General features: G+C 52.0%; 6 protein-coding genes across 6 annotated transcripts; 2 read left to right on the top strand and 4 right to left on the bottom strand.

Annotated features, from left to right (window-relative positions):
• Window positions 1–7936: 7936 nt before the first annotated feature.
• LOC107322419 (C-C motif chemokine 4-like) lies at window positions 7937–9029 on the top strand. Its single transcript, XM_015880441.2, has 3 exons — window positions 7937–8205; window positions 8429–8537; window positions 8701–9029. The coding sequence occupies exons 1-3, from the start codon at window positions 8133–8135 to the stop codon at window positions 8792–8794; spliced, it is 276 nt and encodes a 91-aa protein (XP_015735927.1). The 5' UTR covers window positions 7937–8132; the 3' UTR covers window positions 8795–9029.
• A 1947-nt stretch (window positions 9030–10976) lies between these two features.
• On the top strand, window positions 10977–11877 carry LOC107322421 (C-C motif chemokine 3-like). Its single transcript, XM_015880443.2, has 3 exons — window positions 10977–11129; window positions 11375–11483; window positions 11648–11877. Exons 1-3 carry the CDS (start codon window positions 11057–11059, stop codon window positions 11739–11741), a joined length of 276 nt encoding a protein of 91 aa, XP_015735929.1. The 5' UTR covers window positions 10977–11056; the 3' UTR covers window positions 11742–11877.
• Window positions 11878–11965: 88 nt separating this feature from the next.
• LOC107322420 (PHD finger protein 7-like) lies at window positions 11966–14309 on the bottom strand. Its single transcript, XM_015880442.2, has 8 exons — window positions 14211–14309; window positions 13992–14121; window positions 13694–13838; window positions 13448–13610; window positions 13214–13320; window positions 13012–13125; window positions 12666–12784; window positions 11966–12535 (listed from the first exon to the last, which is right to left on the bottom strand). The coding sequence occupies exons 1-8, from the start codon at window positions 14307–14309 to the stop codon at window positions 12507–12509; spliced, it is 906 nt and encodes a 301-aa protein (XP_015735928.2). The 3' UTR covers window positions 11966–12506.
• A 1675-nt stretch (window positions 14310–15984) lies between these two features.
• LOC107322728 (C-C motif chemokine 3-like 1) lies at window positions 15985–17011 on the bottom strand. Its single transcript, XM_015881056.2, has 3 exons — window positions 16850–17011; window positions 16542–16650; window positions 15985–16390 (listed from the first exon to the last, which is right to left on the bottom strand). Exons 1-3 carry the CDS (start codon window positions 16929–16931, stop codon window positions 16276–16278), a joined length of 306 nt encoding a protein of 101 aa, XP_015736542.1. The 5' UTR covers window positions 16932–17011; the 3' UTR covers window positions 15985–16275.
• A 538-nt stretch (window positions 17012–17549) lies between these two features.
• On the bottom strand, window positions 17550–19462 carry LOC107322730 (C-C motif chemokine 3-like). Its single transcript, XM_015881058.2, has 3 exons — window positions 18578–19462; window positions 18180–18297; window positions 17550–17814 (listed from the first exon to the last, which is right to left on the bottom strand). Exons 1-3 carry the CDS (start codon window positions 18648–18650, stop codon window positions 17715–17717), a joined length of 291 nt encoding a protein of 96 aa, XP_015736544.1. The 5' UTR covers window positions 18651–19462; the 3' UTR covers window positions 17550–17714.
• A 101-nt stretch (window positions 19463–19563) lies between these two features.
• LOC107322729 (C-C motif chemokine 13-like) lies at window positions 19564–20560 on the bottom strand. Its single transcript, XM_015881057.2, has 3 exons — window positions 20408–20560; window positions 20155–20269; window positions 19564–20034 (listed from the first exon to the last, which is right to left on the bottom strand). Exons 1-3 carry the CDS (start codon window positions 20478–20480, stop codon window positions 19929–19931), a joined length of 294 nt encoding a protein of 97 aa, XP_015736543.1. The 5' UTR covers window positions 20481–20560; the 3' UTR covers window positions 19564–19928.
• Between the last annotated feature and the right edge of the window lie 5150 nt (window positions 20561–25710).

Below are 25710 nucleotides of genomic sequence, written 5' to 3'. Positions count from 1 at the left end.
GAGCGATCTAAAGACAGTTTAAGAACAGCGTACAAGTACATACGGGACAACTAAGGAGGGGCTGTATGATAGAGTGGGACAGAATGTACTACTAAGGAGGAGCTGTATGATAGAGGGGGACAGACTCTTGAGCAGGGTCTGCTGTTACAGAACTAGAGGGAATAGCTTCAAAACTAACAGAAGGGAGATTTAGACTGGATAGAAGGAAGGAGTTGTTTCCAGCAAGGCACTGCACAGGCTGCCCATAGAGTGGTGCCCATCCCTGCACACCCCCAAGGTCAGGCTGAAGGGCTATAAGCACTGATGGAGCTGTAAGTGTCCCTGTGCATTGCAGGGAGTGGGACCAGATGGCCTTTAAGGGCCCCTTCCAACTCAAACCATTCTGTGATTCTCTAATTCTATTGCAAGAAAGGCTGAACAAAGCGAACATGCTGGTTAAGAAATTCTGGTGTCATACTAAAACCAAAAAAGGAGGAAGAAAATAGAGGGAACGCCAGAGTGAGGAAGTCTGTTCCTGGAGTGAGCCTTTATCTTCTGTGTGGAAGCTAAAGACTTTCTACAGCCCTATTTTCTCTGTTTCCCTGAAAAAACTCTCACTTTAACCCTGAGGGAATCTCCCTGCCTTCATTAAGAGCACAGAAAAACCACATGCACTTACTCAGCTGGTTACTCCTGGTCTGAGCTGCGAGAGTGAAGAAGTGCAGGTTAGCTGTCACTAGGCTTCATCCAGTGTTAGCAAACAGGGGCTGCATATCAGCCCTGCCTGATCTGCTGAGGCATTACTGCTGTCCCCAACCCCAGTGCCACTTCTGCCACCCTCCCTCTGAGCCATCTCAGCATCTTCAGACCCACCACATCCTCTCTGTATCCTCTGATTCACCCAGGGATCTGTTGTGAAGATCAGCCAGTCTGTATTCACCTTGCTGGCCTACAGGGTTAACCTGGCACCACAAGGTGGGTGCTGCAGTCTCCTGAGTCATCTGCTTTTGACCTTTTCCTCCCTGTGCTGCTGTTTTTAGGGAGCCCAGTCACTGTCAGTGTGATGAGTTCACATCCTGCCTTTGCTGGCTGCTGTTGCAGAATTAACTCTCAGGCTTCTTCCTTGCAAGCAGGCTGTCAGCCCTGCAGCTCATTGCAGCAGCAGAGGCCATGCTGCTGCCTCACTCCTGTCTAGCCATGTACACTCTGAGCCAGCACGATCTGTTGTTGTTTCTTGTGCTTGAGATTTTCACTCTCCATTGCTGGAGGCAGCTGCCAACTCCCTGCATCCTTCTGTACCCAAACATCCCTGCTAAACTCATATTTAAACCTCAGGAGATGAAAGGCATTAAACCATCACCCCTAGTTTAAATGTCATGTCACAAAGATGGTTGGAGATTTCAGAATGTAAACCCATATAAGAGGCATTGGAAAGGGACCTTTGGGACCAGGGCCTGTAGTAACCCTGTTCTCACCTCTGCAAGCAGCAATTCCCTATCTTTCATTTCAAGCTCATGATGTAAAACTGAGTCTGAGCATGAGCCCACTCCAGCTTCTCCCATATTCCTTCAAGAGAAGGGCTGTGGGGTCGGCATGGAGCAGGACTGGCCTGGTACCTATAGAGCATCACTCCAGCAATCAGGAGAACTTAGAAACCAAACCCATCCAGGCTGCTCCTAAAGAGCAGTGATGCAGTGGCACAGCTGCCCAGGGAGATGGGGCACTGAGGGACGTGGTCAGAGGGTAATATTGGTGGCAGGTGGATGGTTGGACTGGATGATCTTAGAGGCCATTCCAATGTCCCATGATCCTATGAAAAACCAGTCCCCTGCAGATGAGAAGTGCTAAAGACTGCCCAAAGAGAGCTTCATGGCTGGCCATGGAAGTAGGGGAACGCTGTGGGTGAAGGTTGGGGGCATAGAAGTGGGAGACCATAAAATAACATTCATGACTCCTGCATCCTGGGGGTGAGAGAAGCAAGGGGAAAGGCATGCAAAGCTGAGCCCTCAAATAACGTGCCAGTAAACCAAAAAGGGAGATTCCAGAGAACAAAAAGAGGAACTCAATAGAAACAGACCGATCATTTAAAGCAGTGTTGTAAGAGTCTTTTGACTCAACAGAGAATCAGCCCAGGAAGTTCTGAGGGACTCGAAAGAGATAATTCATATTAACCACCAAAATCACCTCCAATCCTGGAGGACAATGAGTAAATACAGCAGTTGCCCTGTGATAACAGCCTGCCTTTGTATGGCCCCATGAAACATCTCACTTCAAAACAGCATTGTGGCTTGGGAAAGCTTTTAAAATAGTGCTCCAAAAGGCAGAAAGACAACCAGTCCACATTCAGAGCAAAGTCAGCTGGGCTGCATCCATCAGGATGGTGATGGCATTTTCTGTCCTGCTCACCACCTGAGAAACTCCCTGCTTCCAGGTGAACAATCTCATTTCCCACCTGTTTGCATTCACAGCCAGCTTCTAGTCCTGTATCATCATACCAGCAGTGCTCACTAGCTGAAATAACCCTTTTCCACCTCAGCGTTGGCCTCTGTGATGGGTTCCCCCAGATCAGCCATAGCCCCTTGTGTCCTAGTCCCTGAGCTCACTGTGTTTGCCTCTTCTCATGCTATATAACAATGGGGGCTTGCCCCAGCTCTACAATTCGTAGCATGGGTCTTTCCCTGCCCCAGACATTGCCATGGGCTCCAGCACAGCAATGGCTGCTCTTGCCCTCAATTGTTCCCAGCAGCAGCACTGTACGGTCTGCACTACTGAATCAAACCCTTCCCCATTACTCCAGTCCTCAAGGTCATTATAATCTCTCTCTGTGATATCCTGGCCTCTCCTGGATTGATGATAGCATCTCATTCTGCCTCATCAGCAAATTTGCTTTGCGTTCTTCTGCTTTTTGTGCCAAGATCATTAATGCAAATGTTAAGCAGAATCTCTTTTTTCTTTTTTTCGAGGCAGAAATTCAAGGAACTGCACTGGTAACCCTCCCCTCAGTCCAGCATTTCCCCTTCCAGCTGAAGCTATTACCATGCCCCTTACAGGCAGCTCTCTTACCCACTTTACATTACATATGCCAGTCACATCTCCTCCTCCTTAGCTAATAATTTACTGTGTGGCACCATCTCAAGTGTCTTATTGGAGCCCAGACAAGTGAGATCTACTGCATTTCCTTTGTTGCAGATATCTGTGAACTTATAAAAGGAAGCGATGAGGTTAGTGTTGGTGCATGATGTGCTGCTGATTTATCACATCTTGCGCAGTGCATGAGGGTCTGGAGGAGGTGAGTTTAATGGGAGGCAAATGTTTGCAAAGTACAAGATTATTTCTATCCATCAGGCTTGGAGAAGGTTGGGGTTTAAGGGAGATTAGTGGGCAGTACTGGTGGTAGGTGGATGGTTAGACTGGATGATTGTAGAGATCCTTTCCAACCTTAATGATTCTGTGATCCTATGATTCTATAAACTAAGCAACATGCCAAATGTCAATTTCTTTAGAAAGTTAAACTTAGAATCATCATAGAATGGCTTATATTGGAGGGGACCTTAAAGATCACTTAGTTCCAACCCCCTACCACACACTGATGGCCAGACACTAGATCAGGCTGCCCAGTGGCCCTATCCAACCATAAATGCCTCCAGAGATGGGGCATCCACTCTCTGGGTAAAGTTCTTTACTGCATTAAAATAAAGGATCAATAAAGGACTTAACATCACCTTATTTTCTAAAGCCAATCTTCAGTGCCTCAACTCTAAGAATTAATCCAAATATGGGAAAGCACGAAGGATGGGAAGGAAAGTAACCCTCCAAATCCCATCATGTTGTTGTAGAAACCAGTGAGATGGTCTCCAAATGCCACGTTCAGCCCTGATCACTGTAACTCAGAGAAGGATAGAACCAACACAGAAGGCTTTGAGGCAGGTGATAAAAGCATTTGGAGACTCAAAGACTGAAAAGAGTGGGGCAAATAGATGAAGGGAGCTTAAAAAGAAACATTCAACACTGAATTTTTACCCTTTCATGCGGGAGAAGAAAGGGATGTGGTTAAAACCATCTAAAGTGAGAAATGATATATCAAAAAGAGGTATTTTGACACAAGGCACAATAAACACAAAACTGGTAAAAGGACTCATCAAGGGCGAAGCGGGGAAGAAAGACAGAAGCAAGTGCCTGGCTATGAGATAACCCCAGCTATGCGAGTTTAGATAATTCTTTATTTTTAGCCCATTTTAATGTAACTGGGGCTTATGCAATCTGTGTCTGGGTGCAGGAGGATACTCAGTGTCTGCAAACTCATAATTGAAATCACTTTTTGTAGACAGATTTTTTCCTCCCCTCCTTAGTGTCCTGATAGAGCATTCATGTGGGCAGCTCTCTGCAGGGGCACTGCTCGAGAGCTGCTGCCTCAGCCAAATCATGCAGGAGAGCTACAGGGCTGTACCTGTGGGGGAGACCCGAGTCCATGTGCCCTTGCAAAGCTAAAGCTGCTGAAAACCAGCCCCAGGGCTTTGCTTTACCTGACTGCAGGGGTGCAGATGAGACCCCAGGTGCAAACTCTGAGCTGCTGGAGGCAAAGAGCCGGATGTGGGCTACAGTGGGAGAGTATAGGGGAAACTGTGGGGGCTGTTTGGTGGTAATGGGGTGGGGTAAAACTTAACACTGTAGAAAGATGCTGCCTGTGGGCTGGTGAGTCAGCTTCTGACTTGAGCGTTTTGCTGTACCTTGTGCTCAGAATCCTGCTATTTGTTGAGGGATGTATTTATATTTAAGTATAGTCCTTATTTCTCGTATAAACACTTGTTCCTTGAGCAAAACATTTCATTAGTTTCCCATACTTATACACACTACTCTATTAAATGTATTTACTTCATTTAAGGAGCAAGAGATGCTTGAGTCTGGAATCCCCAGGCTGTAGGGCTGAGGGTTTTCAGCTCAGAGTAGACTCAGGGAGGTGGGAGAACAGGCATGAGTTGGATCTAGGACAATGGAAGAGTCCCTGCTGTGGGTCTCTGCAGGGCATGGCACAAGATCCTGAGGGCGAAGTAGCATCCAAGGCACTTCAACTTGAAAAGATATCAACAGGAGCTGGTTTAGGAATTTAGCTTTGTTGAATTACTGCATAAAACAATGTATGCAAGGGTCAGCAGTATCTTGCTGCAGGGTGAGACTGTTTGGCTGATCTGCATTTTCCTCTCCCTCCAGCCACGGGATCTCTTTGCATAATTTTTATCAATGAGTGTTGCTTCCCAGACGGATGTTGCATAACGTGTGGCTTTCTCTGCACTTGCACGGGATTGTGATGTCGGCAGTTTCTTTCAATTCTTGCCTGTGGTTTCCTTGTTCTGGGTTTCCTTCTGTCCCATACTGGAGCGCAGCAGGACTGCAGTGCACAGGGATCCATGAGTCAGGCAGCAAAAGAGGTGCAGGGCCATCCCTCTGCCTTGACCCATGGCCATTAATTGCATTTACTTCTGCCAGCCAGTGGGCATTTCCCTCTGGGCAAACAATGCAGGGCTGGATAGGGTTTCCTAGAGTCCACCACACACTCAGGCAGTTGTCTCCTCTTTCCATAGATCTGGCTGAGCACCTGTGTGCCCACCTGCTGCTACAACACTTTTAATTGTGCTGAGTATTTGACCACAACTTCTTTTTGGCTTGCCTTCACATTAACAAAAGGCACTTTCATCTTCAACTATCTTTTCCTTGTATTTTTACTTGTAAAGCTGTGTTTTCTGCCTTCCTATATCCCCAATAACTATTCTGAAATTTGCACTTGGAAGTGCTGCCAACAAGAATTCAAGTTGTGTTTTCTCTCCCCACGCTGGCTTTTGATTTTCCTGCCACATTAGAAAGTCGTATGAATACAGAAGTCTTCCACCACAGGAGAATTAAAACCATAAGTCATTTCTTCACTCTCCCTTTAAATCACTTCCTTATATTACATTCTAACACAAGCTTTCTACTTCTGCTGAGCTGCAATTTTGTGTAATTCATCAAAATATCCTCTATTCCAGTTAGAATAGGAACTTCTTCATCAGCATCCAGTAAGAAGTTCCATTCGACTCTCATCTAAATGAAGAAGTGAAAGCTTGGGCAACAACTTCTGCAGTAAAGAGGAAATATTTTTACCATTTCCATCAAAGTGAATGCTTGTAGTTTTGAGATTGACTAAGGTTCACAACAGATGGCAGATTTCCTATGGTTATTCCATAAGAGAGATGATTGCATTGAGAAGCTCTTTGTCTTCTTTTCTCTTTGCTTGGGAAGGCAAAGCTTATCCTCCCAAGCCAGCATCACCCAAATCCCACTGCTCATTTCCACACATGGCCTTGAAACCCAGTTCTACTTGAGTTGAGTTGGACTTTGACTTGGAGCTACTCCCCAGAGGCATCCCAAGCCCTGCCTGGGCTTAGCATCCCACTCCCACAACTGTTCCAAGCACCAATTACTCCTTGCCCTGATAGTAATGACTTGTTGCATGCTTATGCCTCTCCTGCCACTTCTTGTGGCTCCTAGGAGGGCAGGAGAGATGCCAAGGGGGTAGCTGGTGGGCAAGGCACAATGAAGCAAAGGGCCACAGCAACTGCTGTGAGCCTACGTGTGAATGGGGACCATGGCCCTGCTGTGGGGTGAAAGGATGGACACAACCAGTGCTCAACATGAGTCAGCCTCTTCAGAGCATAAGGGCTTACTCACCCCCAGTGAGAGTTGGGAGGTGAAGGGTGGGATTAGTGGTGGCAACAAACCCACTGGGACACCCACAGGGCAGCGTGGGCAAGAATGGAAAAAGGGACAAAAGAAGAGGAAGTGTTGAGTTTCGTAGCACTTCCTGGATGTGTGTCCACAGGGACACTGTGAGTTATCTTGAGGAATTGTCCCTTTTTTGGTCATGCTGTGATTGCCTCCATTTTTCATTTACTGGTCTCAGGGTTCTGGCAAAACCCCCTCTTCTCTCAGCTCCAAACCTCAGGACCTCATCTCCTCTCTGAAACCAGAGTACCTTCTTTTTGGGGGGGGGGGGGGGGCTAAACCAGAACATATAACTGGAATGGGATGGACAAACAGGAATCACAATAACTGTACTGGCAAGAGTCAGGCAGAGAGGTGCACATCCTCTGTCTGTCCTACAGTCATCAGGGTTGCAGCAGACTGCAGCCTGGGCACAGTAACCAGTGAGCAAAACCTGGTTCCTATGGGCTACCTTTGTCTCCATACCTGCAAGATTTCCAGTACAAACCTGCAACTCGTGACATCAAAAGGGATAAAGGTGACTCCCCCAGTAATTTCAAGTCAACTCAACTATACCCCTACACCAGCTTGCCTTTCTAGAAGTCCAACAAAGAGCTGGCACAACAACAACAACAACAACTGAAGGCAAATGTCTGCCCAACACACCATTTTGTAGCCAACTCTGTATCCTTGTGTAATGCTATAAAGGGCTGGAAACAGCAGGGAGGCAAAGTCTTTCACTACAGCAAATAAGAATGAACCCCAAAACAGCAGCCACAAATACAGAAACAAAGGAAAGAGCTGCTTACCTTTAGAAGGCCTCAGGTACACAAGGAACTCCAACAAGAAGTACCCCCACCCTCACTGCCAACCCTTAAATATGGTCTGGGAAGGGGTGAATCCTGGCTCCAGCCCTTCCAATCACTCATGTATTGCTTGCACCTGAGCTGCATTGGGCTGGCCTTGCCTTCTCACCAGGTGTTCAATCACTGTTTCAGGTTATGAATTAACATTTCTACTACACTTTGCTATGGCACATGTTAGAAAGTGGTGTTGCTGCTAGAACTGTGGCTCAGTGCTTTCCTGCCAGCATTAGTGTCTGGGGGTGTCTGTGCTGTGGCAGCGGAGCAGCCCTGCATGGGGCATCCGGCTCCAGCTCCAAAAATGGAATTTGAAAGAGATGGACCTTTGGTCAGTGCTTCCTCTTTTGCTGTTTCCTTTCCAGCTCAGCAAAATTTGGGGTTCCTGACATGATTTCCTTTGTATGATGCACTCATCTTTATTCCTTGAAACCCTGTGCCCGCCCAGCAGCTGGGGGATAAAAGGGGCAGCGCAGCAAGGGCTGAGCATTGCACAGAGCAGAGCCCTGCAGCCACCCAGCTCCAGCCCCGCTCGCCGTGCCAACATCCTGCAGCACCATGAAGGGCTCTGCAGCCGTCCTGTCCGCTCTGCTCCTCCTGGCCCTCTGCTCCTCGGCCGTGGCCCAATTGGGTGAGTCGGGTCTCACTGTGTCCATCTGTCTGGGTGTCCATTCCTGCCTGGAGCCCCATTCTCATGGATGGGTCCTTCATGGTGGGCTGCTGGGGGCTGCCACCAGTGCTGGGGCACAGCCTTGGAGATGGGGTCTCTTAGGGGTGCCCTTGATGGGAGATGCTTGTAAAGTCCCAGGTAGAGCATCTGTGGAGTCTCAACAGGGCTCTTTCTCTCCCCACAGATGGCCTACCCACAACCTGCTGTTTCTCCTACACTCCACGTCCCATCCCACGCAACCTCATCGCCTCTGCCTTCCTCACCAGCAGCAAATGCCGCCTGCCAGGGGTGATGTGAGTATCCAACCACAGCTGGGGTGGTTGCAGTGTGACAGCAGGACAGTATCCCACAGCTCGGAGGGTGGTTGGGAGGGGATGGGAGTGTGTCTGGGGACATGTGGGTGCTGCCTGCAGGACCCAGCGTCATGCGAACCTAATGCTGTTTTTCTCCCTGCAGCCTGGTCACCAAGAAGGGGAGGGAGGTCTGTGCAAACCCTGAGGAGCCCTGGGTGCAGAAACGCCTGGAACTCTTCCAGAACCAAGAAAACTGACCCTTCCCTGCTCTGCCCCTGGGCTTGGCCTGCAGCACCACTCATGCACCAGAGCACTTGAACTGGATTGTCTTCAATAGGGAACTTATTCTATTTAACTTATTTAAGTTAAATTAAATATTTTTTTTCTAAGAAAAGGAAAAATACAAAAAAAAATTTAATACATATCACTGCATAATAATCCAATATGGTCTCCGTTGTTCTCATGCCTAAATAAATCTTTTGGACTATCAGACCCCTTTGTTTGTCTCCTGAATGGGATATCAAACCCCGTTGTTTGTCTCAGCTCCCCTCCCTGCTCTGTCCCTGGGCTTGGCCTGCAGCACCACTCATGCACCAAAACACTTGAACTGCACCTTCTTCAGCAGCAAACTCATTCTATTTTGACATAACCACAAATTAACCCAATTTATCCTGGGACCTCGACTGTCCGGGGGAGGGAGACACAGCCATGGATGCCATGAGGTCTTCTCTCAATTTACTGCTGCATCACACGGCTTATATACCAGCATGGCTTCCACACATGCATGTCCTGTACACCTGCTACGCAACCCCATGCACGACCCTTCCTACTATCCCTGTTCCCTGGTTCTGCTTCAGCTGCTTCTCCCATTATGTCACACCACTGTTATCTGCAGCACAACAGCTTACAGTGCAATACCAGTCAGTAAGAAGTACACGAGCCCAGTCACTATGAAAGCTAAATAGTGGTTTCTGCCTTGAGATGAGGCTGAACATTTCATACTGGAACCCACATAGGACTCCCATTTACTTTCAAAAAGCACCATTTGGGCGGGCGATGGGACCGCCCTGGCCACACTATGCCAATCAAAGGGGGTGCTGAGCTCCATCTGTATCATGGCCAATAGAGCTCGGCAGGCGGGACTTGCCAAGCCTGACGTAGCCATTACCGATCTTAACTCCTTAACTAGCTGCCAATCAAAAGGCTCCCAGATGGGCCGGCCCTATAGCATGGGGCGTATAAATTGCCATCTCCCCTCCTTTGACGGCTCAAAGATCTCTTTGAAGGGCGCAGCTCTTAATGCTGATACTTTTAACAGCCTCTTGGGCAAATCATTCCCCTCAGGATCCCCAGCACTCATTGTCACCCGTGATGCCCCCCAGGAACCGCCGAAGGGATATGCTGAAGAGCAGACACATTTCCTGCTCCAGCAGCTGATAGTAACTCCATCCCTGCGGCTTGAACCTTATCCAGGTCCATAGCCTGTGCGGCTGACTCAATCAGCCTCCCCTGAATCATCCATTCGATGAGCCCCTCCGTGATATTAGAGGACAATGTGCCCCCAGCGTCCTTAACCAGCACTTTTAAAATCTTTACCATCTCTTTAATGGACTGTCCGGGGGAGAGAGACACAGCCGTGGATGCCATGAGGTCTTCTCTCAATTTACTGCTGCATCACATGGCTTATATACTAGTATGGCTTCCATGCATGCATGTTCTGTACACATGCAATGCAGCCCCATGCATAACCCTTCCTACTCTCAAAGTCCTCCCCTGCATAAATCATGTCATCATGGGGCATTCAGAGAATCACTTCTTCATATCCCTATCTATTGGTTCAGCTTCAGCTGCTTCAGCTGCTGTCTTAGCAGTTCTTTACTCAGGCCCATCCCCTGGTTGACGTTGTTCCAACACCATTTAAATTAAATAAGTTAAATTAGATGTTTATTTTGATAAGAGAAGGAAAATAACTTTAAGGAACAATATTTAAACACATAGAATCACAGAATACACTGTTTTGTAGCCAACCCTGTATCCATGCCATGGGGCACGCTGAGAAGTGGTATTTCTGGCAAAGCTGTGCTCAGTTTGGATGCACCTCCTGGCTGTGATTCTCTGCCAGCAGTGCTGGTGTTGTCTGTGGATGTCAGTGTGGTGGCAGCAGAGCAGCCTGCGTGGGGCTTCTGGAGCTGGTGACCAGAATGGGATCTGTGGAAGCTGGACAAGATGATGTTACACATGTTCTCCAGCCATAATGATTCTATGACTGTATTCTAGGATTCCATGAAATTGATGGCCCTGTGAGCTGCACTTCCGCTTCGGCAGCTCAGCAAAATCTGGGGATCCTGACGCAGTTTCCTTTGTATGATGCACTCATCTTTATTCCTTGAAACCCTTCCTTCCTCCCAGTGGCTGGGGGATAAAAGGGGCAGCACAGCAAGGGCTGAGCATTGCACAGAGCAGAGCCCTGCAGCCACCCAGCTCCAGCCCCGCTCGCCGTGCCAACATCCTGCAGCACCATGAAGGGCTCTGCAGCCGTCCTGTCCGCTCTGCTCCTCCTGGCCCTCTGCTCCTCGGCCGTGGCCCAATTGGGTGAGTCAGGTCTCACTGTGTCCATCTGTCTGGGTGTCCGTTCCTGTCTGGGAGCCCCATTCTCATGGTGGGCTGTGGGGGGCTGCCACCAGTGCTGGGGCACAGCCTTGGAGATGGGGTCTCTTAGGGGTGTCCTTGGGAGATATGACAGCCAAGGGGATGGTAGCATGATGGGAGACCCTTGTAAAGTCCCAGGTAGAGCATCTGTGGAGTCTCACCAGGGCTCTGTTCCTCTCTCATTGCAGACAGCTTCCCCACAACCTGCTGCTTCTCCTACGCTCCACGTCCCATCCCACGCAACCTCATCGCCTCCGTCTATATCACCAGCAGCAAATGCCGCCTGCCAGGGGTGATGTGAGTATCCAACCACAGCTGGGGTGGTTGCAGTGTGACAGCAGGACAGTATCCCAGCTCTCAGAGCGTGGTTGGGAGGGGATGGGAGTGTGTCTGGGGACATGTGGGTGCTGCCTGCAGGAACCCAGCGTCATGCGAACCTAATGCTGTTTTTCTCCCTGCAGCCTGGTCACCAAGAAGGGGAGGGAGGTCTGTGCAAACCCTGAGGAGCCCTGGGTGCAGAAATGCCTGGAACTCTTCCAGAACCAAGAAAACTGACCCTTCCCTGCTCTGCCTGAGCTTGGCCTGCAGCACCACTCATGCACCAGAGCACTTGAACTGTGCCTTCTGCAACAGGAAACATTCTATTTAACTTATTTAAGTTAAATTAAATATTTATTAGGTTAACAGAAAGGAAATAATTTAAAGGAACAATATTTAAACACATAGAATCATAGAGTCATTGTATGGCTTGGGTTGGAAGGAATTGCAATGGTCTTCAAGTTCCAACCACCCTGCAACAGGCAGGGCCACCATCCTCCAGATTGAGTCCAGTCCAGGTTGCCCAGGGCTCCATCCAAGCTGGTCTTGATCGCCTCCAGGAACGGGGCATCCAGAGCCTCTCTGGGCAGCAGTCACAATCCGATTCAGTATGTCCAGTCAGGAGTGTCAATGCCGAAATCAATTACTGGGACTATCAAACCCGTTGTCTCAGCTCCCTGCTGTAGCCTGTGTCATCTTCCACGATGCTGGAATCTTGTCAGGGTTCCCACCACTGACTCTTGTAGAAGACGCAGCAGCTCAGTAGGGCAGTGCAGGCAGGAGAGTCACGGCAGTGTTGGTGCTGCACCCTGCACTGCTCCGGCACATCAGCAAACTCTCCGGTGTTCCAACCATCGGGGCTGTTGTGCAGAGGCTGGGAAGGTGGAGCGGCCGAGGTGCTTCTCGTGGGCTGTGCAGGCAGCTGAGCATCGGGGTGTCCCTGGAGTGTTGCAGCCTCTCGTGCCGGAGCCGAAGTGCCAGGAGCTGTGGTGCCTGCAGGGATCACTGCGCCAGGCCTGACGCTGAAGGGGCTGTAAGGTACATGGAGATGAGTGTAGGAGCACATCTCTGTGCCCATCGTGGCTCCAATGGGGAGGACATGTCCCAAGGACATATGGCCACGTGTCTATGGGGACCACATCCCCGTGCTGCGTTTCTTACCGGTGCTCACACCACTGCAGCCGCTGCACTCCCACGATTCAGCGTCCTCAGCGATGGCAGAGCACTGCTGGTGGGTCCCGCAGGAGCCGCAGGAGCTGCAGAGCAGCATCCTCCAGGGCCTGAAAAGTGACAGAAGCCCGAGATACACTGTCAAGGGGGGTTCTGGGGCTGTCGGGTGCTGACCATGGGGGGGTCCATGCCACTCCCACACTGGTGGCTGGTACTGATCTACCAGTGCACAGCTTGTGCCGTGCTGGGCTCAGCATGCTGGCCAGGCTCCATCCCAGCTGCAAGGACGGGATGAAGGCGCCAGGTTGCTGTGGCTTTGGGGTCAGAGCACACTCACCCCATGTTCTCAGAGTGCTGCCGTCCCGCTGGGCACAGGCACACGCTGGTATCACAGGTGCTGTGCCTCTCGTAGAGCTCCTGGAAGGCTTCTGCTAGCTCCCAGGCTGCATCCCTGTGGGAGGGAGCCGGGGACAGCTGAGTGTGGCCGTGCGAGGGGAGGTGGGAGGGGGCCGGGCGGTGGCGGGGCGGTGGGTGCTGACCTGTCTGGGATTTTGATGCCAAGACGCAACATCTCGTCCTTGAAGGTCTGCGTCTCCTGGCAGAGCGGGCAGCGGAAATGGTGCAAGGCCGCACTCAGAGCTTGGCGCTGGGGAAGGAGCAACATCAGCTGGGGGGCCCCGCACGTTGCCCCAGGGCTGGGGACCATGCCAGGGTTGCAGGGTTGGGTGGTGCAGGGGATGGTGCCGTTGTGGTGTGGGGGCGATGCCGCCTACCTGGATGCAGTGCCGGTGGAACATGGCGCTGCGGCAGGAGGGACAGACCAGGGTGTTGTAGCTGGGCCGTGTGTACACCTCCTCCATGCAGATGACACACTGCGGGTGCTGCTGTCGCAGCGGCTGCACCTGCTGCGTTGGGCGATGCTGCCAGCAGAAGGACCTGCAGGAGGGACGGAGGTGGCAGCTCAGCCTCCTGCCCCGTCCCTCCTGCACCCTGCGGGACACAGCCCTGCCCACGCTCACCTGTACTCGCCGAAAAACTGGGAGACACATCTGCGTTCTGTTCCGCAGGGGAAGTGGAAGGTGCGGGAGCATCTCCGGTTGTGGCAGCGGACAGAGGCGCCCTTCTTGCGGCAGATGCAGCAGATCTGGGGACAGCAGTGCAGTGCTGGGCGTCAGTGCCGTGCACCCACAGCTGACCATGGCCCAGCAGAGCACCGTGATGTTCTGCTGGGCCACGTCCCTTCTGATTAGTGCAGCAATGGGGCTTTTTGGGCAATGAGGGCTCTGCTGGAGCTTCCCAGCCACACAGCATGGGGACCGCGGTGGGGACACGTCATCCTGTTCACCTTCTCTGCCACGTGCTGCATCTGCTGCTCGATGTCAGGGAGAAGGAATCCAAAGAATCCTTCATCGTCTGCGCCGTGCTGGTACATCCCAGTGGCGTGGTACTGCGGGAGGCAAGCGGGGACCTGTTGCTGCACATGGGGGGCAGCAGCTGGCACAGGGCTGGGGGTCAGGGGATGGGGTTGGGGCTCACCAGGCAGTTCTCATGGACACAGATCCTGTCCTGACGGCACATCTCGCCGTAGATTTCGGGGTCATCGTCTGTCCGGTGGCACAGACCGCATCCTGCCATGGGGACAAGGGCATCGTCACCTCAAGCATGGCAGCGGGGTGACACCAGCACGTGGCAGAGGTTCATCTGCTGCGGGAATGCTCTGTGCTCACCTTCCCTGGGGTGGGGATGTGAGGGCACAGGGGGCCCTGAGGGCTGGGTTTGGGGTGCCCACATCTCCCCACAGGGCTGTGCTGGGTGGCGGTCAGCTCCTACAGGGAGTTGGAGACACACCAACTCACAGGTCATGGAAGGATGTGGCCTGAAGGCGGTGTCACAAATAAACCACATAAACCCTAATTTCCAAGTGCAAGGGATTTGTTTAGGCATCAGAGCTCCCAACTCCTCAGCAGGTATTCTGATGTGTTCTGCTTCATCTCTGTTTTCTCTTCCTTTTCTCTGGTGGGAGAGCAGCTTTTCTGTTCTGGAAGAGCTCCAGGAGTGCCTGCACCCAGAACTGCTCTGGGTCTGCACATATCTTCCTGTTCTTGGTGACCTGCAAGGAGAAAAGCTACTATTGCTTAAAGGAGAGGAGTCCACAGCCGAGGAGCAGAGTGCCACAAGGAGAAGATCAGCCAGGGCAGCTGCAGAGCCCTTCACGGTGCTGTGGCACATGGGCATGGGGAGCAGGGCTGGAGCCAGCTGGCTTAAGAGCTCTGCTCTGCACGAAGCTCAGCCCCTGGTAAGGTGCCACTCTTATCCCCTGGCTGCTGGACATGTACAGGGCGTCAAGGGAAAAATATGAATGCGTAATAACTAGGAAATTATTTCAGAACCCCTGAAGAAATAAAGCTGCAAAAAGGGGAAGCACCAGCCACAGGGCCACTGCTTTCAGATTGCGTCTTACTGCTCAGTGGGGCACATGGGACATCAACCCTGCTGCTCTGCACTGACCCTGCAGTGAGATCCAGGCTGGGATGAGGAGCTCTATGGCTGCAGCCCCGATGGGAGTGGGGTGGACAAAGGCTGCTCCATCCTCACTGCTCTCCACAAGCTCAAAAGCAGCTGTGCTTTCATGCACTTCTTGGTTCAGGGAATGGGGTGACATGATTTGATTTCCTTCATCCCTGACAGCAATTTGCTGACCCTCATTGCTGACCCTCTTGTAGGATAAGCAGCTCAGCAGGGCAGTGCAGGCAGGAGAGTCACGACAGTGTTGATGCTGCACCTGCAGTGCTCCAGCACATCAGCAAACTCTTTCCTGGTCACTGGGAGGGTGGAGAGGCTGAGTGGTGTCCCATGGGCTGTGCAGGCAGCTGTGGGCTGACTGTGATCCAGCAGTGTGCCCTGCTGGCCCAGAACAACAACAGCACCGTGGGTACATGAAAAGGAGCTGGGCTGCAGGGTGAGGCCACATCTACAGCACTGTGTGCTGCTCTGGCTGATGTTCGGTCATTTCGAGTCAGAAGGGCCCCGAGCTCCATCCAGCCCAGCTGGCTCCGCACAGCAGCACCAGCATTAGGCCGCGTGGAGCTGCTCTGTGCGTCCACCTCCTCCGCTCTGGGATGAGCAATCCAAGGGACCTCGGCCACTCCTCACACTCCTTCCCCCCCAGAGCCCTCCCCATGTTCGGACCCTCCTTTGGATGCTCCCTCATGGTTTTATGCCCTTTTCACTCTGAGGTGCTCAATCCTGAACCCAGTGCTCAATGTGAGGCTGCACAGCACAGTGCGCAGTGGGACAGCCCCTGCCCTCACCGTTTTCAAATGCAAGAATTTTATTTATTTAGGCATCACAGCTCCTCACTCCTCAACAAACATTTTGGTGTGTTCTGAATCATCTCTATTTTCAATACCTTAGCATTGGTGGGGCAGTAGAAGAGAAGGATGGGGTGGTCCTGGCACTGTTGTGCAGAGAGATGCACCAGCCCTGGAGGTGCCCATGACCAGACAGGATGGGCCTTGGGCAGCCTGAGTTGGGGGGAGGAAGAGCCTTGGGGAGGGGCTGGAGCTGGTTGTGCTGTGAGGTCCCTTCCAATCCATCCATTTTATGCTTCTGTGTTCTCATAAAAGTTTTCTTCGTTCTGGAAGAGTTCCAGGCGTTTCTGCACCCAGGGCTCCTCAGGGTTTGCACAGATCTCCCTCCCCTTCTTGGTGACCAGGCTGCAGGGAGAAAAACAGCATTAGGTTCACACTGCAGACAGCACCCACATGTCCCCAGACACACTCCCGTCCCCTCCCAACCACCCTCAGAGCTGTGGGATACTGTCCTGCTGTTACACTGCAACCACCCCAGCTGCAGTTGGATACTCACATCACCCCTGGCAGGCGGCATTTGCTGCTGGTGATATAGACGGAGGCGATGAGGTTGTGTGGGATGGGACGTGGAGTGTAGGAGAAGCAGCAGGTTATGGGGAAGCTGTCTGCAAGGAGAGAGGAACAGAGCCCTGGTGAGACTCCACAGATGCTCTGCCTGGGACTTTACAAGCATCTCCCATCAAGGACACCCCTAAGAGACCCCATCTCCAAGGCTGTGCCCCAGCACTGGTGGCAGCCCCCCACAGCCCACCATGATGGTCCCGTCCATGGGATGAGCACCCAGGCAGAGGGACATGGTCATACCTGTCTCCTTCAGTTGGGCCACGGCCGAGGAGCAGAGGGCCAGGAGGAGCAGAGCGGACAGGACGGCTGCAGAGCCCTTCATGGTGCTGCAGGATGTTGGCACAGTGAGCAGGGCTGGAGCTGGGTGGCTGCAGGGCTCTGCTCTGTGCAATGCTCAGCCCTTGCTGTGCTGCCCCTTTTATCCCCCAGCCACTGGGAGGGGGGAAGGGTTTCAAGGAATAAAGATGAGTACATAATAACTAGGAAATTACTTCAGAATTCCTGCAGTTTTGCTGAAATGGAGAAATAAAGCTGTGAAAGGGGAAGTGCTGGCCACTGGGACACTGCTTTCAGATTCTGTTTTAGTGCCCAGTGGGGACTGGCCAGCTCCTGAAGCCTCGTGACACCACCCGTCTGCTCTGCACCGAACCTGCACTGAATTCCCTCAAATCCAACATTTCTCCATTACCACCCAGCATCAGCCAAAACCAGCAGACTATGGAGTGAACAGCTGTGCAGAGCACCCTTAACCCCACACCCAGGCAGGGTCTACTCAATTGGGTGGGCATACAGGACCAGCCTTCATCTTAACCTTCACCATTCTGGTTTTACGTTTCCTAATGCCTTCTGGGCTGTTCCCAGGTCCCCACAGTGAGACAAACCCCACCACAACCTCTCTTTCCCAGTGCAGGATTCATATCTCACTACAGCCACACAGGTGTAGTTCAGAGCAAGTAGCTTTATTCAATCCCAGTAGAGATGTACAGTAGTGTGAAGTGGGGCAGATGGGGACAAGGCAGAGCTGGTTCCATAAGTTAACAAGACATCACAGGTACCAAAAGGGCACTGCAGGGTACAGAGAAATAGAGCTGGTGCTGGTGGCAGCTCACGTCGAGGCGTTGCTCAGCTTCTTTCCCTGCAGGTACTGCTGGAACCAGCCCTCTGCAGGGTCCACGCAGAACTTCCTCCCCTTCTTCAGCTCCACACTGTGGGTAGAGGGGCTGGGTTAGCTGGGGTGTTCTTCCCTACCCTGTAGCATCATCCCCAGCATCCCCAAAACTTTAAACTTCTAGCAGTCTCAGATCCCCCCTAAACTTTGGTTTCCTTCCCATTTTTATTGCTGAAATGAAGGGCTGCTGGAAGATTTGGAATAAAGCAGTGAGGGGAGGAGGAACATACACATAGAACTCAGCACATTGTACCCTCATTGGGGCTTATTGTGGACATCCCTGATGGGAAGTGAAAGCACAGGGAGGGTGGCTGAGGGTGAGAAGTGTGGTGGGAAGGAAAACTGGGGAGGAAGGGTAGTGGAGGGAGGCTGGGGATGAAGGCTGGGGACTCAGGGACTCACATAATGGCTCTGCGGGAGCAGTTTGGAGGTGTTTCCCGGTAGCTGCGGATGAGCGAGGTGTTGATTTCCCTCTGGATGAACATGTTCTTGTAGCAGCAGGAGCTGTAGGAGCTGCGGACTGAGAGCAGGAAGGGGTTGGTGCCGTCCCATGCCTGACCCCTGCAGCTTCCCCCACTATGAGGATCCCTGCCACGTCTCCAGCTCTGCAGGTTTACCCCCATAACCGTCTCCGACCAGAAATCCCCAGGAACGAGCTGTCATTAACAAACACCTACCAAGCCTACGTTGACCCCTTGGCACCCAAAGCCCACAGCAGAAGCAGGGGCTGATGCTATCCCTCCATCTCCAACCCCGAACCTGTGGCAGGACATGGGTTAAGACTCCGTGTTGGTACTTACAGGACTTGCCCCAGCTCTCAGTCCAGGCAGCAGCCAGCAGCAGAATGACCATGGTCAAGGAGAAGACCTTCATGTCCAATCTGGGTGGCTGTCAGCTCCAGGAACCAGTAGCTCTTGCTGGTTTGGTGCTGCTGAGTGCTACCTGCCTGTACCTCGGCATTATATAGACCCTGGCTAGGATTTCCATGACAGCTCTGGACTCTCCCCGGGGGAAGAACCACTTGTCACTATTACTAAAGGGCATTTGGGGAATGGAAATTCCTCTCCCTGGTCGGTGCTGTTCCAGCCCCTTTTCACACCCAACCTGTGGTGCTGGAAAGTCTGGTGAGCGCAGCCCTGTGCTGCTGTGATGCGTAGCAGCCTGCAGTCTATTTTGGGTTCAGCTGCTGCCACCGACAAACCACACAGGATGATAGTCATGCTCACTGAAGACCTGGGTGAGTTTATGTTCAAAACTCATCCTGACTGTGATGCTGCTCTTGCAGTTCTTTATTGAAGTGACTGGGTTGGCATCGACTGCATCCAGGCTCATGCCAGCCCACCCCAGACTCTGTGGTTGAGTGCCAAGTGCCCATGGTTTTGGCTGTGCCCATGGTGCTTTCTGAGGTGGTGGCCATGGCCATTGCATCTCCTCATGGCAGCCCTGGCATGTGAGATGTTACCAGGGCTTAACCATGCAGCTCAAGTTGAATTTTGTCTGGGGGTGGCTGATGAGGAGCAGGGGAAGAACCCTCTTTTCAGGTTTGGCACCCAGAGCTGTGCCCACCTCTTGCCCCTCTTGCAGGTGGCTTTCCCAGGTCCCATGTGGACTCTGCTTAACCCTATGTACCCCCAGATCCTTCCCAAAAAGGAAATGAGAATAATGACCACAACACAATCTCTTCCCAGCCTGTTACTTAGTTCAGCTCTCACAGCTGATGTTTCTCACCCAAAGCAAGCCAAGATCAGGAACTCTTCTGCTCCCCAGACACTTGCACAGCCAGATGTTTGCATGCACAATGTTGAGTTTAATTCTGTTCACAGTGCTGTACAAGAAACATTAGTGATGCTACTCCCTATTAACCCCTGCACTGCAAAAAGCCCGAGGAGCACAGTGACACTGACATGCAAAGCAGTTGTCCCCTGCCTAAGACCCAGTCCAGCTGTGGTCTCAGGGTGAAGAAGAGCGAGAGATGCAGGAGATATGGAACTGTCTGTGCACGGTGATGCTGAGAGACTCAGGGTCTAACAGTGGGTTAAATGGAAAGAAATAATGGAGGTGAGTGCTGCTTATCCTCACAGCACAGGGCTGAGATGGGGAGGACTCGCATTGCTCCTGGTGTCTCCATTTCTGTGATTTCCCGTGGTTCTTCTAGCTGGGGATGGAATAGGAGCTGACTTGGAACCTCTGCTGGTACCTCTTCACCCACATCCTGTCCGCTGGAGTGCAGATCTCCTTGCCATTCTTCACCCTGAAGCTGCGCAGAGAGAAGAAAGGGATTTAAGTCCCCTAACCCAGGAGATCTGAGGGTAGTGAGTCCTCCAGCAGCACCCACTCACTGCCATGCTGATCCTACCAAGGGGGCAGGGATACTCACATCACAGCTCGGTGTGGGCACTGGGGGCTGGTGGCATAGCAGGCAGCAATGTTGTCCATTTTGATCCTTTTGGTATGGAAGTTGAAGCAGCACTTGTCAGGCACAGCTGGGGCTCCTGAGGGGAGAATGAGAGCTCAGCTCAGCCTGGAGGCCCCCAATTCCCATCCCGGCCTCCATGCATGAAGCAAACCCCATGCACCCCTCCCTTCTCCCTGGTGTTCCCATTCCTGCTCCCGCAGGTGTCTGCACTCACTCTGGGCCAGGCTCTGGCAGCACAGCGCAGTGAGGATGAGGAGGACGCAGAAGGCCCCAGCTGCCTTGGCCATGTCGAGCTGATGGAGGGCTGTTGGCTGCTCCACTCTCCCTTCTGCTTGGGATGGGACCGCTGGGCTGCTTTTATGGAGCAGCAGCAGTGCTGGCTCTCATGAGGTCAGCAGTTGCGTGGTCGGGGGGAGGACCTGCTTGCTGGACATGTCCCAGAGAACAGAGGGTGGGTGATATCCTTCCTCTCCCAGAACAGCTGGATGGGACAGGACAGTGTCCTGAGCTGCACAGAGTGCCACACAGCCAGACACGTTCCCAACAAACATCACAGTTGGCAGCAGCTGCCAGTCCATGGGAGCACAGTAATGGTTTGTGTCCCAGAAAGCTATAAACAGCCTTTGATCAGCTACAGAAGGTACATGCATGGCCCTGTGCTGGTTAAGGGGACTTCGGAGCCCTTTGGGGCTGGGTGAGGCTGGGCAGGTGTTTCCTCTTCTTGTCCCCAAGACCAGAGAAGCAGCTCATGTTCTTGGCCATGATGGGCTGGGAAGTAGCAGAGACTGGACTGGGCTTCCCCAGTTGTCTTTGCCTGCCCACAGCTGTCCCAAATCCCCCTCCCCCCCAGCCCAGACAGCTCTGGCTGCTGGAAGATGTGCAAAGATATGAGTCCCGCTGGCACGGGTCTCAGGTCTGTGGATACTGGTCAGGGCTGTGGTCATCCCCACAGGGAGCTTTGGCCACCTCCGTGGTGGGACCACCAGTACTCCTGTATCCTTCTTGTTTCTCTTCTCCAAAACTATTTCCCAGAAAACAATCTCAAGCTTTTGGCTGCAGAAATCTCCCAGACTGCTGTGATGGAGTGTATGCGTGTGGGGTGCAGTGAGGGAGCTGCAGGATGTCCCAGGGTGCAAGGAAAGGGATGTTCTGTGCTTTTATGCTCCATCCCACCATCAGCCCAACACTGTTTAATTTCTCCATTTCCATCTTGACCCAGCCCAAGGTGCAGAGTTCCTATGCAGATGGTGCTGGGATGCTGTAGGCTCCTGTCTTTATTTTCCCTTCCTGGATCTCTTTCTCCATCTCATCCCCACACCCTGAGCTCTCTTGGCCCTGAGCAGGACAGGCTGAAACCATATTTAGCCCCATTCCCACCCTGGTGACAGCATGGCACAGTGCTGCCCCAGCATCTGCTTTTAGTAGCACAAATTGCCCTGCATGTAGCCAAGGGGAAATCTCAGACAGGCTTTGCTGGACCCTCTCCAGCACAAGTTGTTTCCATACAGGAAATATTTAACCCGAGTGATGGTATTTTCCCTGCATTAAGGAAAAGAAAGTGAAACACAAGGAAAATGAAGAAGTTTCACTGGACTGGGAAAGGCCCATTGTCAAGAATCTCAAGCATTGGATGCTTTGGGTCAGGAAGGTCTGAGGATGCAGCTCCCATCCCTGCAGCCTCCTTCTGCCCTGAGCCTGGTGCTGGATTGGGGCAATGCCTCAGCCCTGCACTGAGCAGAATTCAACAACACGGCTCTTTCCAATGTGTTCACCCAAGCTTTATGGATGCTGCAGCACTCCTCGTTCCATTTGATCGATAACCCCAGGGGACGCAGATCTAAGTGCAGTGCCTGCGGGACAGGATGGCTGCAGCAGCTGGTCCATCCAAAATAACGTCTGTAATCAAAGCCACTCTGACAGGCCGAGTCTGCTTTCCATAAAGCCATAAGGATTTGTTTGATTTATTCTTCTCCTTTTAAACTCTCTATCTCGGTTGGAACAGAGCAGTGTTTCCATTACCTTGCTGGGACCGATGGTGAGATAAGCACTTAATGCACACCCCGCTTGTGCTGTTTCCTTCCTATGGGCTGACACGGTCCCTGCTGTCCCTGTGGCCACCTGGGAGTTCCCCAGCTGCTGGAGGAGATGGTTTCTATTGAACCTGGTGTGAGACCTGTCCACCCTCGCCTGTCCCAGGAAAGAGGTGGCTCTGAGTCACTGTGGCCACAACCCACACTCGTGCAGGGAGAGCAGCTGCAAACCTGCAGACATGCCTTTGCCTTCCTCAAAAAGTGGTGGTTTCTGTTTGAGGCTGGAAAACCCCATAAGGATCTGAGCCTCATCTTAAAACCTGGGCGGTGAAAGGGGTGGGAATGGGCTTGCAGCCCCCCAAGGCATTGCTTGCCCAGAGGCTGTGGGGATGGGCTCATCTTCTGCTCCTAATTGCTGTTGGGAGGTGAAACCATATAGAAATAGTATGGAACAGATGGTGTTGTCCTTGTCCAGGGGAGAATGCACCAAGTCACAGCCAAGTCCTAAATTCACAGACATCAATCATGAGTGACCAGCGGGGATGCAGAAAGCAAAAACTCAGTAAAACCAATGAAATCAGGTTGCTGTGCTGTAAATCTCCTCTGTAATTGGGGCCACCTGTTGATTTTGGGATGCATGGCTGCTGGCCAGGCCGGGGCATTCCCCCTTCCCAGTGCTGGGCAGTGGGTGCCCTTCAATCCCACAGTGGGGACAGCATTCCCAAAAAGAAAAGTTTTCCACCCAAAACAGCAGCCCTGGGGACCACAGTGGTTTGCAGGTTCATAACCCCATAGCAGAGCTGTTCCTAATGCCCCTAAAGCAAAGGCAAAAAGCTTTTGTCCTATGATGATGGCTTCTCTCCAGACCACTTGGGGAAGGATCTTTATTACCTTCCCTTTGGGATGCATTATCCTTGGTGGTTCTCCTATCCAAGCTCTCCCTGGCTGAAGACCTTGCTTGCCCCAGACAACCCCAGTGTGTGTTGGTGACTCATTTCAGTATCCTTTGGGCTGAAAGCTGATTTCACACCAGACTCCTCTGCTGAAGATAACAATCGGGGCTGGGTTGTTTGAGCTGAGTGTCATCTTCCCCCTCCCTAACTTTGGCCTTTCAAAACCAAACCCAAAGGCGCTCCCTGCCTCCTTATCTACACTCCTGACTTCTAAGCCTGCAGGTTGCAAACACATTATTTCCCTGCAGCCCAAGAGGCAAAAGGCAGCATTAATTGCTGGGGAAAAAACAACAACAACAAAAAAAAGATAAAGTAAGACACCCATTAAATCCTCTGTGGTGGGAAACTGGGATTAAAATTGGCTCAAAAATTAACCCTGGGGCCTTGGTGGACTCTCTGTGTACCTCCAGCATGAGGTACATGGTACCTGACATGGCTTCTGGGTGGTGTCACCCAAACATCTCAATGCTTTTTCCTTGGGCTGGATTTTCTCCAGGCACGGGAGCCAAGGTTGGTTGTGATGGGGAAGAGAGAACAGCATCAAAGGGGAGCAGGGAGTGAAGGTGATGGAGAGCAGGGAATGGAAATGATAGGGATCAAGGAATGGCACCAACAAGGAACAGAGAACAGCACCAATAAGGAACAAAGAATGACATCAGTGGGGAACAAGGAATGGTTCTGATGGGGAACTCAGCTGGTTGCTCCCCGTGCAGCCCTTCTGCAGATCATCACTATGGGAAATTTCCCTTAATTGCTTCTGCAAAGTGTTTTCTGGGAAGGCCGTGGGAAAAACCTTCCTGTCCTCTGCTCCTTCAGCTGGACACGTGGCTGCGCAGGGGAAAGTGAAAGCCAAGGGTTGTTGTGCAGCATTGGATGCAGCATTACCGAGAGAAGCAGCACTTTTTCCTTGTTATTTGCCATCTCTTTACAGTTTGCTTCTGCCCATTCTGGCCAAAGAATGTCCTGCCGGGTTGGAAATCTTCTCCCTGAGCCTCAGCTGCTGTTTTTCCTCCCTTTGGCACAAGATGTCAGTGCTGCTCAAGGAACGGTGCTACCCTCCACTCATCACCTTCTGTGGGTGCTGCTGGGGTTCAAGGGTGACACCCACCCGGAGGGGACCCCCGAGGGCTGTAGGGGGCTGGGGGAGATGGGATGCTCAGAGTAGGTCTCATCCAGCCCTGTGGCTTTGTGGCCCTATCCTTGGGGGTAAAGTGGAGCTCATCAGCCCTAATGGATTCATTAGGGGGTATCTTGGGGGGGACAGAGGAGGTGTAAGGACATCAGCCCCATCCCTGTGTCCCACGGCGTTGCTATCAACATGGAATACTGAGATTCAGCTGGGGACATATGGCTTTGCTCAACATCAATGGGAAATGCTGGGTATGGGGGAGGGGGCATGAGCTGCTCCACACTGGGAAAAAGAATATGAAAGAGAATATGGTGTAAAAGGAAGCAGGGGATCAAAAATGAAACTCTTTACCCATCACATGTGGAAAAAGGGAAAAAAAATCCTCAAAAGAGTGTTGACAAGTCTGGAGGCTTCTGGGACCCCGGGTGACCAGAAAAATAACACTTCAAAGACCTCACGTATTCCTGAAGACAGATAAAAACTCTGAGCCAAAATGTTCTATGAATATTTAACTACCATCAATATTTAATTAGGAGATAGAGAAAGATTAAGAGCATGGATACCCATCCTCTGCATGTGCCAGCCCTATGCTGCGCAGCGTGGGCATGGCACCACTGGGCTTGGTACAAAACTCTTGGTACAGTCAGCATGGGGAAAGGAAAAGGAGCCCCAAAAGGAAAGAAAAGGCTCAGAGCTGTGACAGTCCCAAGCATGGACCTTGGTCCCTTCCCTGAAGCCTATCCAGGACACATTAGGGTGGAGGATTGGGAAAGCAAGGAGAGAAGCTGCCCCAAAACTCATGGGAAAGAGTGAAGGTTGAGGATTCATCACCCATCACTTTGCTGGGTGGGCAGAAATAGAGCACACCGGGATCCCCATCCTGGGCTGGTGACAGTGACAAGGTGTGGCAGTGTGATGTCCTCCCTCTCTGCTTTTCCTTTCCTTCATCCTTGCCCACTGTGAGACAGGGGTGAGGATGGGGATACTCAGGGGGCAAATCCCTCTTGCAAACCACTGACTTACCTTGGCCATCCCTGGGGGTGTAGCAGGAGTTTGACAGACTGCACAGCTCAGCTCTGGGCTTTGTGACCCCCTCCATACCTGGGGGTCATTTCCCTCTGTGGGAGTGTCCTTGTTTGGATGGGGACTGGAAGGTGCCAACAAAGCCCATGGTTCCCTGCCTGCTGTGGGGCAGTGCCTTTGCTGCAAGTTTACAGCCCCCAGATGACTCAGACACACCTCCTAGCTCCTTCCTCATCCAGTGGCTCCTTGTGACAGCTGTGAGAGGGTTCAGACCCAGTGCATTTTCTCTGGACCAGGTTTTGGAAGTGATCTGGCATTGGATCACACTGCACTGCCCCATCCCTGCTTTCTGTCCTATTGCCAGTCCCCATGCTCCATCCTG

This window comes from Coturnix japonica, chromosome 19 (genome assembly GCF_001577835.2).
Source record: "Coturnix japonica isolate 7356 chromosome 19, Coturnix japonica 2.1, whole genome shotgun sequence".
Taxonomy (NCBI): domain Eukaryota; kingdom Metazoa; phylum Chordata; class Aves; order Galliformes; family Phasianidae; genus Coturnix; species Coturnix japonica.
Note: the sequence above shows the minus strand (reverse complement) of the source record. Positions and strands in the feature narration are given on the sequence as shown.

Bases quoted from the DNA above. Each gene is read 5' to 3' on its own strand.
- LOC107322419 (XM_015880441.2), top strand. From the start codon at position 8,133: ATGAAGGGCTCTGCAGCCGTCCTGTCCGCTCTGCTCCTCCTGGCCCTC. The intron at 8,206-8,428 runs GTGAGTCGGGTC...CTCTCCCCACAG, and splicing joins CTCGGCCGTGGCCCAATTGG to ATGGCCTACCCACAACCTGC. The intron at 8,538-8,700 runs GTGAGTATCCAA...TTCTCCCTGCAG, and splicing joins TGCCGCCTGCCAGGGGTGAT to CCTGGTCACCAAGAAGGGGA.
- LOC107322421 (XM_015880443.2), top strand. From the start codon at position 11,057: ATGAAGGGCTCTGCAGCCGTCCTGTCCGCTCTGCTCCTCCTGGCCCTC. The intron at 11,130-11,374 runs GTGAGTCAGGTC...CTCTCATTGCAG, and splicing joins CTCGGCCGTGGCCCAATTGG to ACAGCTTCCCCACAACCTGC. The intron at 11,484-11,647 runs GTGAGTATCCAA...TTCTCCCTGCAG, and splicing joins TGCCGCCTGCCAGGGGTGAT to CCTGGTCACCAAGAAGGGGA.
- LOC107322420 (XM_015880442.2), bottom strand. From the start codon at position 14,309: ATGGCAGGATGCGGTCTGTGCCACCGGACAGACGATGACCCCGAAATC. The intron at 13,321-13,447 runs GTAGGCGGCATC...CTCCTTCCCCAG, and splicing joins TCCACCGGCACTGCATCCAG to CGCCAAGCTCTGAGTGCGGC. The intron at 13,126-13,213 runs GTCAGCACCCAC...TCCCTCCCACAG, and splicing joins GGCATCAAAATCCCAGACAG to GGATGCAGCCTGGGAGCTAG.
- LOC107322728 (XM_015881056.2), bottom strand. From the start codon at position 16,931: ATGAAGGGCTCTGCAGCCGTCCTGTCCGCTCTGCTCCTCCTGGCCCTC. The intron at 16,651-16,849 runs GTATGACCATGT...CTCTCCTTGCAG, and splicing joins GGCCCAACTGAAGGAGACAG to ACAGCTTCCCCATAACCTGC. The intron at 16,391-16,541 runs GTGAGTATCCAA...TTCTCCCTGCAG, and splicing joins TGCCGCCTGCCAGGGGTGAT to CCTGGTCACCAAGAAGGGGA.
- LOC107322730 (XM_015881058.2), bottom strand. From the start codon at position 18,650: ATGAAGGTCTTCTCCTTGACCATGGTCATTCTGCTGCTGGCTGCTGCC. The intron at 18,298-18,577 runs GTAAGTACCAAC...TCCTGCTCTCAG, and splicing joins TGAGAGCTGGGGCAAGTCCT to TCCGCAGCTCCTACAGCTCC. The intron at 17,815-18,179 runs GTGAGTCCCTGA...CTCTACCCACAG, and splicing joins TGCTCCCGCAGAGCCATTAT to TGTGGAGCTGAAGAAGGGGA.
- LOC107322729 (XM_015881057.2), bottom strand. From the start codon at position 20,480: ATGGCCAAGGCAGCTGGGGCCTTCTGCGTCCTCCTCATCCTCACTGCG. The intron at 20,270-20,407 runs GTGAGTGCAGAC...TTCTCCCCTCAG, and splicing joins CTGCCAGAGCCTGGCCCAGA to GAGCCCCAGCTGTGCCTGAC. The intron at 20,035-20,154 runs GTGAGTATCCCT...CTCTCTGCGCAG, and splicing joins TGCCCACACCGAGCTGTGAT to CTTCAGGGTGAAGAATGGCA.